General features: G+C 44.2%; 1 protein-coding gene across 3 annotated transcripts in view; it reads right to left on the reverse strand.

The window, feature by feature from the left end:
• Window positions 1–10,681, reverse strand: part of SMARCA2 (SWI/SNF related BAF chromatin remodeling complex subunit ATPase 2) — a 133,493-nt gene extending 122,812 nt beyond the window's left edge. Inside the window, exons 1-4 of one of the 3 annotated variants that reach the window (XM_081802798.1) lie at window positions 9,530–10,681; window positions 7,399–7,572; window positions 6,144–6,317; window positions 3,620–3,790 (exon numbers count right to left, since the gene is read on the reverse strand). In XM_081802798.1, coding sequence (XP_081658924.1) covers window positions 3,620–3,790; window positions 6,144–6,317; window positions 7,399–7,572; window positions 9,530–9,703 — 693 coding nt within the window. In that variant the 5' untranslated portion in view covers window positions 9,704–10,681. The remainder of the gene's footprint in view (window positions 1–3,619; window positions 3,791–6,143; window positions 6,318–7,398; window positions 7,573–9,529) is intronic. The other 2 variants (XM_081802799.1, XM_081802800.1) reach the window with 2 other exon arrangements.
• Window positions 10,682–14,166: the final 3,485 nt, after the last annotated feature.

A 14,166-nucleotide genomic window follows, 5' to 3' on the forward strand; every position in this document is an offset into this window, starting at 1 on the left:
GGGGGGCGGGGGTGGGTAGTGGCTGGCCTGGACGCATAACCAGAGCTTAAAGAAAGATACCCTAGAGTTCTGCAAGGACCACCTGATTACCACCAGGAACTGCTGCAAATAAGACGCCCCACAATTAGAAAATTCTCTTTGCAGGAGCTAGCAAGGGAGGGGTAAGCAGAGTCCACCAAAAAGTATAAATCCTCATTTCCAACTGCGTGCCTCAATGGTCAAAGAACCTGCCACTGTCCAAAAAGACATCCTACCCAGTACCTAACTGATCCTAACTGGGGGGAAAAAAAGTGGTAGCCAAACATTTATTCTCCCAACATCGTAGAGAATACACAACATGGGGAAAAAAGAAGATTTTCTTCAAAAAAAAAACTCTTATAACTACATTTCAACAATTGCTATCCTACATTTATACCACAGAATCGTTTAATAAAATAACTATTTACTGGGCACTTACTATGTGCCAGCACACCTTCTAAATGCTTTAGATACACTTTGCCATGTAATCCTATCACCTCCTCACAGATCAGAAGCACTAGGCAACAGATCTTTTAAGGAAATATTCTGTAAGGGAATAAAAGCAAATTAGGAGGGTACGTTTTCTTCCACAGTTAGGAACTTAAAAGTTTGCAGACTGACATGAGCTCTTGGGCGGTGGGACCAATTTTCTACGTTAGCATGCTCATTCCTATTTGTACACACCCTGCTGGCTTTACGTAGCCCCGTGTCCTTTTTTAACCTGTAGTCACCCCGCAGATGTTAGAGACCAATCATGGGAGAGGACAGATACCTCAAGGTCATGCTGAGTGCACATCAGAGTACATTAATCCCGTCACACTGCAAAGGCTGGTTTCACTTAATTAGATATTTCGATACTTTGCAAATTATTCCTCCTCTAACACCTAGGTAGATACATATAGTTTGCCTCCTTGTCTTTCACTTCAAGGGCATTAATGGAAGACCGGGCTGAGAGCGAGGAGTTCCAGAATGATGTATAAATGTATACTTCATAGTAGAGGTTCTAACGGTGAGAACAGAGGCACAAACAGGCTCGTGGCAGGTTCAAGGAGACCCACTCTCCTGGTTACCAACAACAAGGAAACACAACACACCTCCCCAGAAAGACAGAGGCCTTCCTCTGTTACACTGGGGCAACATTAAAAATAATAATAATAATCCTCTTCCAATGAAATCACAAGTTCAACCACACTCCCCTCTAACAGCGGAGACAGAGGCAGCCGTATCCTCGCTGTCCCCACACCTGTTGCCTTAGCACAATGCTGTTGGTCCACTGGCTCAGGAAAAACAAAGGCTTACTGAGGCCTTACTTAACTGCAGAAAACAACCTCCAGAAAGGCACAGCGTCATCCTCGGTTCTGTGGGAAGAGCGGAAAGGGTCGGCACAGAATTTTTTAAGCTTCTGGACCCAGCCTTCCTCCCCAACAGAGAAGCTGGAACAAGCCACCCTCAATCATTCACTCTAATGGAGGGAAGAACTACAGATAATCCAGACTGTCAAATAATCAGCTTTTGAAAGCATCCATTTTCTTTGCACTTGAATAAAGGTGCATCTGGAATTGGGGAACTCGCTTTGAACCAAGTCTCAAAGCCCCACGAAAGGGACGGTTTTCAGGAAGGACTGGGGAAGGGCCGGGTTTCTTTTGTTTCCCTCCTTATCCCATTCGTCCCAGCAAAATGGCTCTAGGAGGAAGTCCAGCCGGGCCCCTCAGTCCTGATGAAGGCAGGGTGAGCTCCCATGCTAGGCATCCTGAGAGCACGCCAGGGAAGAGGCAGAGAGCTGATGATAAAATAATGATTCTGCACATTCAATCACGTGCAGATAACCAGCGGGAGCCACCCAGAGATTCTTAAGCGGCAGACAGGAGTGGGACTGGCTTTGGTATGGACCTTTCATTTGCCAGGAAACCAGGCCCCCTCCCCAGTCTGGCTCCCAGTCTTCCTTCACAGCGTTCATCATGGTTTATGATTATCTATTTGGGTGTGTATTTGATCAATGTCTCTCTGTCTCTCACTCCCTGATGGAACTGAAAGAGAGGGCAAGTGTGCTTTTCCTCAACATCTCCTTCTTTCTCCCCCAGCATTGAGCACTTTGCCTGGCTCACAGTAAGCATCCAGTTAATATTTGCCGGACAAATGGATAAAAGAGAAAGAACACCTGCTATCAGCAAACCTGAAGGCAAGGGTCAGGAAGTAGAGAGCCAACCTATAGATCACGTGGGGTTGGCTGCACCAAGAAAAATATTATGACAGGTTCCTGCTTTGTACAGATTAATACGAATATACAGGCATAATCACTATCACTCAACAATATATCTTTCTTTGCTGACAATGATATTAACAATCTCATATCATGCCAGGAATCTATTAATTATAAGCCAGAAGCACAAATCTGGGCCATTAGCTTTTAATCACACGCAAAATGTAGAATTTGAACTTTAGTACTGAAAACACTGACGGTGACCTTTCTGTGGTAACCTCTGCAAAATACACCTCCGCATTAGGAAAAATGAAAACGGTCATTTCACACGGTCCCCCTATGGAATGTTACAGAATCCTATCTGTTTGCCCGTGTGCTCTTCCCTGACTCTGAACACGTCCTTTTAAGTCAGAAATCGGGAGCTGGAATTCTGCAAAGTCTGTAATACTACCTTGACAAGAAAATGAGGTCTTTCTCCCCGACGACGACGAACTGTCTAAATCCAAGCCCTGAGTCATCCCTTGTTCATCTTCACAATGCGGGAAGCTATCTTATACCAAAGAAGTCAGGGGCAAGGAAGCGCCTTCTCCATCATTTATTCCTCCCCCTTAATTACGAAGCAGGTATGAGAATTCAGGAGCCATGAAATTAATTATTTTTTTGAAAAACATTTTGTTCCGTGATTCAGTGCAGAGAATACATGATGAAAAGCCACCCAGCCTCACTCCTCACGACCTCGACGAAGACTTTCTCTTTCCTGTGGACGTGTGTGTCCAGGCCAGTCAGGATCCGCCATAAAACAAAATACGAACCAAGAAGTAAACCTCCAGACCACTCAAGCTTCAAAGAGGATCTACATTCACTGGTCTACACGGGCCGCTTACACCTGCGTCGAGATATAATAGCCACAGAGCCGAGATTCTAAATCTTACCCTTCCCTTTCCATGCTAATTAGGCTCTATTTTACATAAAACCATTTACTATCCTTGGTTATGACCGAAAACCCTGGCCTGCCCACTCCCCTTAGCACAATCAGGGCAGCTGAACTGAACGCACCATTTGGGCATGGCTGCCCGTCTGAACAAACAGGCTCAAGGAGGCTCTGAAAGCAACCCAAAGGGTCCCTCACACCCTCCTTGGGGTCCTTCCAACTGTACTCTGCCTTTTCTGCTCCATTTTCATGGCCCTACCACACCAGCATTAACCTCAAGCAAACACTTATGTGTGCCCACGTTTTTTTCCTTTTTCTATTGACCCTATACGCTTCATTTTGAAACACGCTATGGAACAAGGAAAATACGGCCTGAACCGTTTCTGTTCACCTCCCACCCATCACACGCTCACCTCCAACACCCCGTCTGGCGCGCCTGGTTCCCTCCCTCACACCATTAGGGCGCTCACCTTCTTCCTCCTCCTCCTCTTCTTCTTCTCTTTGGCTGCTTGGGCTTGCTTGTGCTCCCACACCAGGTTGGTCAGGTTGGCCACATACTCATCGGTCTGCTGCAGGAGGTAAGCTAAACGCCTATCTTTCTTTTGATCGATCAGTTTTCTGTAGCCCTCTTCATCTTCAGCCTATTAAGGAAAAGAGGGACATAATCAGAGCACAGTAAAGATGGGATGGCAGCTCCACTGTCCACTCAGGGCTCCCCATCACCGTCTGAACTCTGACTGGTGGTGAGCACAGTGAATGGAATGATCCAGGCTGCGGGGGTGACCATGCACAATCCGGGACTGGGGTGCGGCCTGGGAGCGCAATGCCCGCCCGAGTCCCAGGACACGGGCTCCGTGGCAGAGTCAGGGCCCAATACCACACTATTTACCCGGTGTGGGCAAGCACTTTGACTCACTTTTGTGTTTTTTTGAGGTTTCTTTGCACAAAAAAAAGATCTGAAAATTTGATAATTCACCATCCGACTGTATCCTTCACCTGGAAGCCTGGAAATTTTCCAGAACAACCCAAAGTGGGGAGAAGAGTATAGTCTCTCATATAACCAACACCAAGCAACCGAAATGAACTCAGGAAGACTCCCGTCTCATGGCTACCCTTCCCGCAACTCCCCTTCCCAATCCCAAACTGGATTGCCCTGCAGCCGATTCCAGACATACTATCGTTTCATTCAGAAACATTTCAATAAGCATGTCTAAGGGCAAAGACTCAAATGGACTTTGACTAGTGTAACTTCTCGTATGTAAAAGCTTTACAAACGTGGCGGTGGATAGCAAATGTCAAATCTGGGGGCATTTTTGTCACCGATGGGCACGGCACGGTGGGCCTAGGTGACTGCAGGCAAGGCATTTAGCACCCGGAGTCCGATACTGCTGAGCAATAAAACGGTACAGTAATTTCCACCTCTGCCTCCCATTAAGCAACATTATGAGGTTAAATGCCATAAGAACTCTGATGTCCTCGGAGCCATTTCAGGAGAAATCTCTTTTATACATCCCAATAAAAGGACATCTCAAAATATTTTCCCCAGTGTGACGCAGGATAAAAGGGACGTGTCACAAAATCCTCAAGAGGCAAGTGCACTGCAGCCGAGCTGAGGATCTTCAGTCCAGGGGCGTCACTCCAGCTTCTCCCCAAGTGACGGAAGTTTTATCACTCAGTCTAGCTGCTGTCTGCCCCGTGGATGAGCACGAACCTCAAATGCTATTATAACTCTAATTGCTTTTGGTTATGGTTGATCTCACTTGAAGAAAGAGTGATAAAAAACTTCAGTTTCTCTGTTATCTGTATATTCCATCATTTAATTGCAAAAATTAATGATTTGCAAATGCCTAATCATTAGTGTCAAGCCAATCTGTTACTGAAGTTCTAATACAGTTTCTCTCCAGCTGAATCAGACAAGTTTGACTGCTTGCTGCTCAGATCACTATAAAAATGGCCTCCCTAGCTGGGTGGAAATCTCGTGGACAGTCTTCTCCTTCCCCGCCCCTCCCCCCCCCAAAATGGAGAGGGAGGTGGGAGAAGATGGTAAGATTTAGTGGTACCTGGACGCAGAGCCTTTTAAAATATGGTGTTAACTCTCTGGAATCCAAAAAAGGTAATGAAAACAAAATGCAAACCATAATACCACCAATGAAGACAGTGTCACTTGGAATTTTCCAGGGATGTAATTAGGGGCCAAAGCTAACAATTTCATCTCCATCCCATACTCGGGCATTAAGTCCAAGGTAGAATGTGCAGGTCTCCTATCATTAGAGAGCACACACGCTTTTCTAAAACCCACAGTGTGCTCTGAGGTCCAATTCCAAAAATGAACGGTCAATAAAACCAGACTCCCAGGCCAATGATGTAAACTGATCCCTTCTGTATGTATCTACCCCTTAAAAAATAACAGCACAAAGGTAATGATCCGTGAATAGCCTTTGACAATAACACAGCCATAACCAAAAAAGTAACATTTCAAAGTTAACTTAAAAATCACTTTTTACACTAGAAGGGAGAAATTTCTACCACAAAAAAAAAAAAAAAAAAAGGGATAAGCACCAGCGGCTTCAAGAAACAGACCTTCTTTGAGTCCAAGACACAAGTTAATGACGCATTTGCTCAAAATAACTTGTGTCATTAGTCTCAAAAGTGGCAATATTTTAAAAAGAACGAGCATATCCATCCTTCTAGATCTGGTTGTTAAACCTCCTATGAACTGGGGTACCTGCCTTGATGCGAGAAGCTATATTCTGCACAGCAAGGCCACCCCAGGACATGGAGATATTAAATACTCATCAGCTGTGGCCCTGGGTTTGTGGCATGCATCGTTCAGAAAGGAGATATTTTTACTCCATCCATATGAAGTTCAAAGGGGCGTGTTCATATATTTGATAAGCCGCTTTTACCCACTCTTGAGATGGCATATTTAACATTCTCAATACAGGTGCATGCCGGAACCCCACTGCCCGGGGTCCCCGCAGGTGAGCCCCTTACCATCAGCCTCCGCATTCTCTCCTTTTCGATCCGCTCCGTCTCTTTTTTCTGTTCTCTTTCGGTGTTGGCATGCCAAGTTGCCACTGCTTTGGATAGCTTCTGGATCTTCCCGGCCACAGACCGATGGTACTCCTTAAAATCTTTTGCATGCTGCAAAATGCTGTTCAGGTATTCCTACAGGCCCCGAAGGGAGGAGGGAAAAGGATACTTAAAGTCTACTTCCCAGTGTCATCCATGGAGCCCAAGAAAACGCTCAGGGAGCCTTTCACAACAGCAGAAGACTAGAATCTTCTGTGGGGCAGGTGCCCTGGGATGTCTCTTGGTAGCTGAGCTGTGGGCTTTGGGGCTAGTGGGAAAAGCAGCCTCTCAAAGGCACCAGCTTGTGGAAGGGAAGCCTCTAGGACCTCAAAGATATAAGGCCTCGTGAAAACAGCAAGATCAAGGATGTGACAGATGCCTGCAAAACGGGCAAGGATAAAATTGAAAGCAAATCACCCTCCAGTCAGCCCAAGGTAGGCAGATATTTCCAGGGAGAACCAGGTAAACAAAAGTAATGCCCCTTCTGCTCTAACTCAAATGCCTCAGCACCATGATTCGCCACCCCTCCACCTTATTTGGATCGACTTTTGAAAGACAGGAGAGGAAACGTGTACCAACGGACAGCTAACATCTTTCAAAATGAAACTAACACCGGGCACTAAATTAAGCACAGGAACACAAACACAGTGTATAGGTTTGTAATGCAAAATCAAACTCTCCATCAAACTACTTCCAAACGCCTAGAAAGGAATGTTTTAAAATATCTGCCCCTATGAAACCTCCAACTGGGCCCTGAAAAAGCCCAGGAGACTGTATTTATATTTGCTATAAAAATAACCATGTGCTCTCTTCTTTCCTTTTCCAAGTTCCTGCTCCTGAGGATTTTGCCCCTGGCAACTCTCCCGTGCCCATGCGGCGGGCATCTGCGGGTGGGATGATGAAGAGGACACCTGCCTGGTATCCAGAAAGCACGGTCCCCCATCTCATCCCCGCCACAGGAGGCCGTGGGCAGGCCGCCCATGTCCCTGGCATGGCCTGTTTTTCCCCCCTGCCTGTTCCATGGGCCAGTCTGCCCACGGGAGCTCCCGGGAGCCTTTCTGCTCTGTGGTGTTCCCACCTCACGCCCCGGTCCACTCTCCAGGCCTCCGGACCCCGCCTGAGGGCTCGGTCGGGGCGTCTCTGCCAGCGTGGGGGCGCACAGCCCAGGCCTCGGTACCTGGTGCTTCTGCCGACGCTTCCTCTCCTGCTCGATCTTCTGTTGCTTCTCCAGTTTCTCCGTCATGCGGGCCTCCCGCAGCGTCTGGCGCTTACTCCGTTTGTAGGCTTTGGAGTTGAGGGCCGTCTCCAGCGTGGTGTCCCGTCGCATGCAGGCCACCACCTCCTGTCTCAGCTGTTGGGGTGGCGGAGGGGAGAGTGGTTGGAGAGCCTCACCAGATGCAAGGCCTGGCTCCTGGGCCCTGCCCTAGCTCCCGGTCAGCACGGGCCCCCCGGGGGGGCTCTAGAAGGTGCACCACCACAGTGGACCTTTCTGTAAACCAAGGGACTAAACCGTGCCAAATTTATGTGGTGTTTTCAAAGATGGCATAAGTTTTCTTTCCAAGCCGTTCAGGTTAAGGAAACAGAACAAAACAAGACAAAAAAAAAAAAAAAAAAACAACCCAAAAAACAAAACAAACAACAACAACAAAAAAAACTCCCAGCACTGTGACACTGAAAAAAAGCCGACGTTGTCTTGGGGTTTTAAATAAATTCATTCATCCCGCTTAATTATTCTAATGATATTAATTAGTTAAAGAGCTTTTGAATTATTTTACTTCATTTTAAGTGCCATACTAACATTCTCTTTGTGTCTAGAGATTAACTTTAATGATGCTCTGCAAAAAAGAGTAGAAAAATGACTTCCTGTTCATGTACAATAGCAGCAGGTACTCAAACACTATTAATGCAATGTTCATTCTCATACGAAAGATGGGAGATCCTGGCGTTGGCTTCCTCCCACTCCCAATGAGGATATTCGTCAAGATATTTAGGTTTCACACTGTATCATGGACTTCCCTTAGATTATCATCAATGTGATGTCTTATCCATGTTGGACGTTATGTGGTGGTAGCTGGGGGTCGGGGTTGGGAATATACATTAAAATAGGAATTCGATTGAACCTCAAGTCAGCATCAACTAGAGTTAATTCACTGGGAAACTCCATAGATCATGGATTTTTCCACAATATCAACCAAAAAATCAGAAACCGGCAAGAGTCCAGCATAGTGAAGTGAATCTGAATATAATCTCATTTGTGAAAATCTACTTGGTTATTACTCATTTAACAATACTGGATTAAGCACTTTATCAATGCATGGTAGGACGTCGCCTGTAAGAAAGGAAGTGAATGGGACTCAGAGCCTTTTATTTTCTTTCTTTTACTCCCACAGAGCTGTGGCCAGCTAGTTCCCCACCACCATGGATGTCCTCTTGTGACATTATAACCAAGAGGGCAAGTGTACTCCCAGGTTCATAGGACAGAGGCAAGTGGGGTGGCTTTGCGATTTCAGTCACATCCTGCAACATACCGAGTCATGCAAATTCCTTTCATTCATTAATAATTCATTTTGCACCCCCCCCAGACTTTCACCAAGTCAACCCACCGGCCTGAGGAATACGCGCTCCTCTTCCCCTTTGGCTAAATGAGGCAGTGTGCAGACCGGGAGACCGGCACCTTTTGGGTCCACAAAGCCAAACTCACCAACGTAAAAATTAGCGCTCCTTCGTTTCCCTAGTAATTTAGCAATGGTAAAATAGATTATCATGCTAGCTTTGATTCATCAGTAACTACTAAGAACCAGAGCAAGAAAAAGAGATGATCATCAACTGATCAGTCACCACGTGGGGGTGTGAGGGGGACAAACAGTTTTATGTGTTTCTGTAAATGATGAGCTATTCATTTAGCAGAGTGGCTATCGTATTTGTTAAGATTATTTTCATCGTCATGGCTAGGATTTTACATTTGTGTTTACAAAAGAGGCTCTGATCCTGCTCTCCCACCTTCTTGTTTTTCTTTGCACTCATAAAGGCAAGCTATCCCATTTGTTCTCGAGGTTTCATCCACGGTAACAAAACGCCATTACTCTGACTTTGGAAACCATAATATGGAAGGGAAAAAAATGTCTCTGATATACAGAAGCAAAAGAAATATATATATAGAATAATAAGCAATTCATCCTCATTACTTTTAGCTCTATGTGGCTGGTCTAAAAGATATACTATTTTACTAAGTTTATATCTTTCTAACAGTATTGAACAGACTTACATTTATTTCCTACATCTCAGATTCACTGGGGAAAAGGTATTACCTGACGCTGGAAATTGAGTAACCGAAGTGCTTTCAGTTCCACGGTTGCTTTGGTTCGTAAATCTGGTGGCAAAGAGCCAGGCAGATTTTCCAGTTCTTGTATCCTATGAGCTATGCGAGCCTGGAGCCTAGAGGAGACGATGAAATGAGGGAAGGGAGAGGTGGAAATATACATTACGATTTAGCCTTAATGATAAACAATAACCCTCGGGTCTAAGTTCCTGGCAAGACACATTTTAGACGTTGCCGGCCGGCCGGCCAATTTCTGACACCCAACTAGAGTTTCTGATGTAAAACAGAGAAAAGCTACCTTCGCATGAACGCAGACAGGTGCTACGTGTTACCGAACACTCTGGCCTTCTTCACTAACCTCTCTCTAACACCCAGAAGAAGAAGGGCTCATGATACATCTAGGAGGGAAGTCAAGTGCCATAGCTTGTCTTGAACAGAGGGAAAACGAGAGACGGGACCGTGGGATTGGCTCCCAAACACCCAGCCAGCCAGAGCGCAAAGCTGAGACGAGAGTTTTCTTCTTAAGTTTTAGTTCTGTCCCAGGCAACTGGGCTATTTGCCCTCCTTGTCAAGATGCTGATGACAACAGCCGTTAAAGCTGAGTGAACAAGAGCAGTTTTAGGTGCTGCTGAGGCCACAGAAATCAGCCAACCCAAAACATTCAGAGAGAGCCATGCCGACCACAACCACTTCCCCTACGAGCAGTGCTTGTCTGAGAAAAGGAGAGGCAAATTGGGCATTTTTAAAAATCAGGCTTGGGGCAGCAGGAGATGGTGAAGTAAGAGTGTTTAAAATCTACGAATTTCTAGAAAAGGATTGCTGGGGATTCTCATCCCAGACATCCTCAAAAATATAACTGCAGGCCCTTCTTCATAATAAAGGCAGAAGAGAAGAGAAAAGACATCCCACTTTCTTCACTCAGTTGGGATACTTTTACTGTTACCCATATAAACTGGCTCCAGAGTTCACCTGGATCCTATCCTTACAAATAATTACACACCATTTAAATCTATTTTTAGAACTACCTCCCTCCAAATTTGGGGCAGGAGCATCTTGGAACAGATTTCCTGAAGAACAGTAAAAGGTAGTAAGTTAAACTAAGTTAACATTAACTACACTAAGGTGTATCTAATGCACAATTTTCTTTAATTCTCCCTCCCTCCCTCTCTCCTTCTGTCTCTGTCTCTGTCACACACACTCACGCACACACGCACGCACCCGCACCAGGTAAATGCTAATAATGGTCCCATCTTACTGATGAGTCAGGTCTGGAGATAGCAAGAAACAGGCCGACTTCACAGAGCTAGTGATTCACCTAATACCTGCAGTGACACCGTAGATAATTAGTATACATTTCCTAACTACCGCTTTCCTGGACCTCAACTCTAAAAGATGATAATTAAAGATTTTTGTAAAAATTCATATTATGCAGGGCACCTGGCTGGCTCAGTTGGTGGAGCGCGTGACTCTTGATCTCAGGGTTGTGAGTTCAAGCCCTCCGTTGGGTGTAGAAATTACTTAAAAAGTAAAATCTTAAAAAAAAAAAAAAAAAGGAAAAAGGAAAATAAATAAATAAATAAATACAAATCCGTATTATGGTTTTGTCAGCCTTTATGATGCTCTGTGTTAACACGAAAAAGTAAAATCTTGTCTGACCTAGATGTCACAAAATATCTTAATACTTCATTTAGCCCGAATATCAAAATGAGTGCTTTAAAAACAACAACAACAACAAAACCAAACTTAGAGCTGTTTGCTCTGGTAGAGAAGGGAATGTCATTTTTTTCAAAACTTCGAAAATGATAGTAAGAGAAACGCATATTTTTTTCACTGACTTCACTGGAAACAACATTATGGCAGATTCCTATCTTATTTGGTACACACATGTTATTAATTCTGATTTACTGAATGATTTATCGTCATAATGTGCTATTAGTATGTTATCACCCTGTTATTTCAGCTGTATGTACCAACACAAGCAATCACACCTTTAAGTGGTTTAACTGTGCCACAGACTAAACATTTGTGAGCGCAAACAACAATAAGAAACTTCCATCAGTTTTGAAATAGAAAAATTAAATAAATAAAATAAAAAATAATAAACTTCCACCATTTTACTCTTTTGATCAAATTGTTCAGGCTTACCCAACATTCTTTTACTATTGATACTCATGGGATGAGTATCATGGGTTTTTTTTTTTTTATTATTTTTCACTGTAGGAACAAAGGTCCATTTCATTTGTCCGATTCAATTTTTTAAATAGTGACATAGCCAAAAATCTCCAGATATAGCCAAAGATGATGCATCTTAACTACAATATTGATAGAAAAACCTATCACGGTTTTTTTTTCCAATATGTAATTTAAATGAGAAAAAAAAAACACCCTAAACAGAACAACTTTACTCATGTACAATGAAGGCCATACTACAGGAAAAATAAATATTACAGCATGGTAGATGAGGGCCATTGATTTGGTCATGCCACTTCCTTGGTTCTAGATTTACTGCAGACCTTTTTCATTTGAATATCCCAGAACTCCAACCATCCCTTGATATTCTGGTTTTCTCTCTTTGACGAAGTGGGTCAGGTGTGAAATTAGAGGCATAGCTGCTTTTCCTTAATCTTCTAAAGGTCCTTGGAAATAGGACTAAACAAATAATCTTAGGACAACGGGGCTGAGAGTATAGAGATTAAATCACACAGACTGGGTGGGGATGGAGGGGGGCGGGGAGGCGGGGACTGGGGGCAGATGGAGCCTCAGAGTAGGTGGGGAGCCGGTGTGTGTGTGCGGGGGCGGGGGGGGGGGAACCCTTCTTCCCGAAATGTCTGCTTCTCCAAAGGGCCTGGTAATTTGTCAGTGAATCTCAGCTTCCCCGGCACAAAAGAATCCTTCTTTTACGAAAGGGAGGCAAGAAGTGCAAAGTGCAAACATTTAAACTATAGAACAGGAAAGGGAGATTCCAGAGTAAAATTATATGCATTCGATTCAGTACATGGTGGGTGGGTAGCGAGGGTATGGGAGGGGCTCCTTTAATGTAGGAAATTTTATCTCCTTGCCGTGGTTGTTGTCGTTGTTAATAGAAATCTTCATTTTAAATAATGCTCCTCTCCAGACAATTTCATCTTCCCATCAATGGGATTCAGCAGGTAGTCCGATAAAGAGATTCAGGATTCTAAACTTCTAGAAACAACAACACAAGCAATACTGCATAACTGCAGGAGACTCATTTAGTGTCCTCACGAGCACAGAAAATTGAAGCAGAATTAGGTCACTCAGGTTTTTCATACAGATTGAACAGTAAATCAAGAGGGGTTACTGTTCCGGCAAGAAAAAGAGTTCCATTAAAGGTAACAGAATATTTGTTCAGGTCCAGAGGAGAAGTTTATGATTCCTGTAGGAGAGTTATTTGAACAGAAAATGACACTGGTACATTTTGTTCCTTCAAGAAGCTGAGTGACACTTAAAAAAAAAAGAGAGAGAGAGGGAGGGAGAGGGAGACTGACTTTTTGTAACTCTGCTTATAAAATGGCCCTTGGTAATTTTCGAGAAGGAATTTCAGGGTTGCAATGGGGAGCAGGGAAGGACAAAAAGCAGGCTAAGCAGGCTACGCTTGCTTCCTGAAGCAAGGTGCGCCACCGTGTTCAGGCTAAATTCAGAAGTGATCCCGAAGAGGGCTAGCATGATGCAACGGGGCTCTTCTCAGATACCCACCTTGGAATGAGAAGTGCATCTTCCGTGCAAACATTTGTGGAATTAGTTTGCATGCAAATGTGAAACCCGGAGCCCTTTTGCCCAAATATCTACCTTGGAGTGGAAGAACAGAAGTTAGGTATACGGATAGGGCAAGGAAATTGCCAGAAAGACCGGGGAGGGGGGGGGGCGGGGTGTGGAAAAAAAAAGCACTGGAAATCTCTCTCTGACACTTACTACAGAAAAAGGCAGTCAGTTCCATTATTAAGAGAAAGATGGTCAAAAAGAAAGGATCCAATTTAAATAGGAACAAAATGTTTTAATGGCAGGAATTGTACAGATCTGAGGCAAAGCGTTCACAGTCCACAGGCAGAAACTTATTTATGCTCTTGCTGAATAAAGAAGGTCAATCTGTCAAAATTCTGATTTTATGATGAACAAGAGAAACAGCCAAATGACTTAAAAGTTAGAAAGAAATCTGAGATTCTGACAACTTCCTTTCAATTTTTATAGATGAGGTAAGTGATATTACAATGGTCAAAGAAATGAACAATCAGAGTTTCTGACAGATGATTTTTGCTCCAACCAAGTTTATAAAATTATAAAAGAGTTCTTTTTTTTTTCCTTAGACCTTGCTCAAATACTCAATGAGAAGATAAAGATACACTGGACTCCTCCAGTTATTGATGCTAAAGATGAGTGAGCCGTTCTCTCAACGAGGGGCAAAAGGAAGAGTTCCTTCGCTCTCTTACAAGAGCACTTGATCTAACCCTTTCTGAAGGAGAAATGTAACTAATCTCTGCAGCTGAACAATTTATCTCCATAAAGAGAAGTCATGGGCGCCTGGGTGGCTCAGTTGGTTAAGCGACTGCCTTCGGCTCAGGTCATGATCCTGGAGTCCTGGGATCGAGTCCCACATCGGGCTCCCTGCTC

The sequence above is a fragment of the Leptonychotes weddellii genome, chromosome 14 (genome assembly GCF_054177405.1).
Source record: "Leptonychotes weddellii isolate Sample4059 chromosome 14, ASM5417740v2, whole genome shotgun sequence".
NCBI classification, from domain to species: Eukaryota; Metazoa; Chordata; class Mammalia; order Carnivora; family Phocidae; genus Leptonychotes; species Leptonychotes weddellii.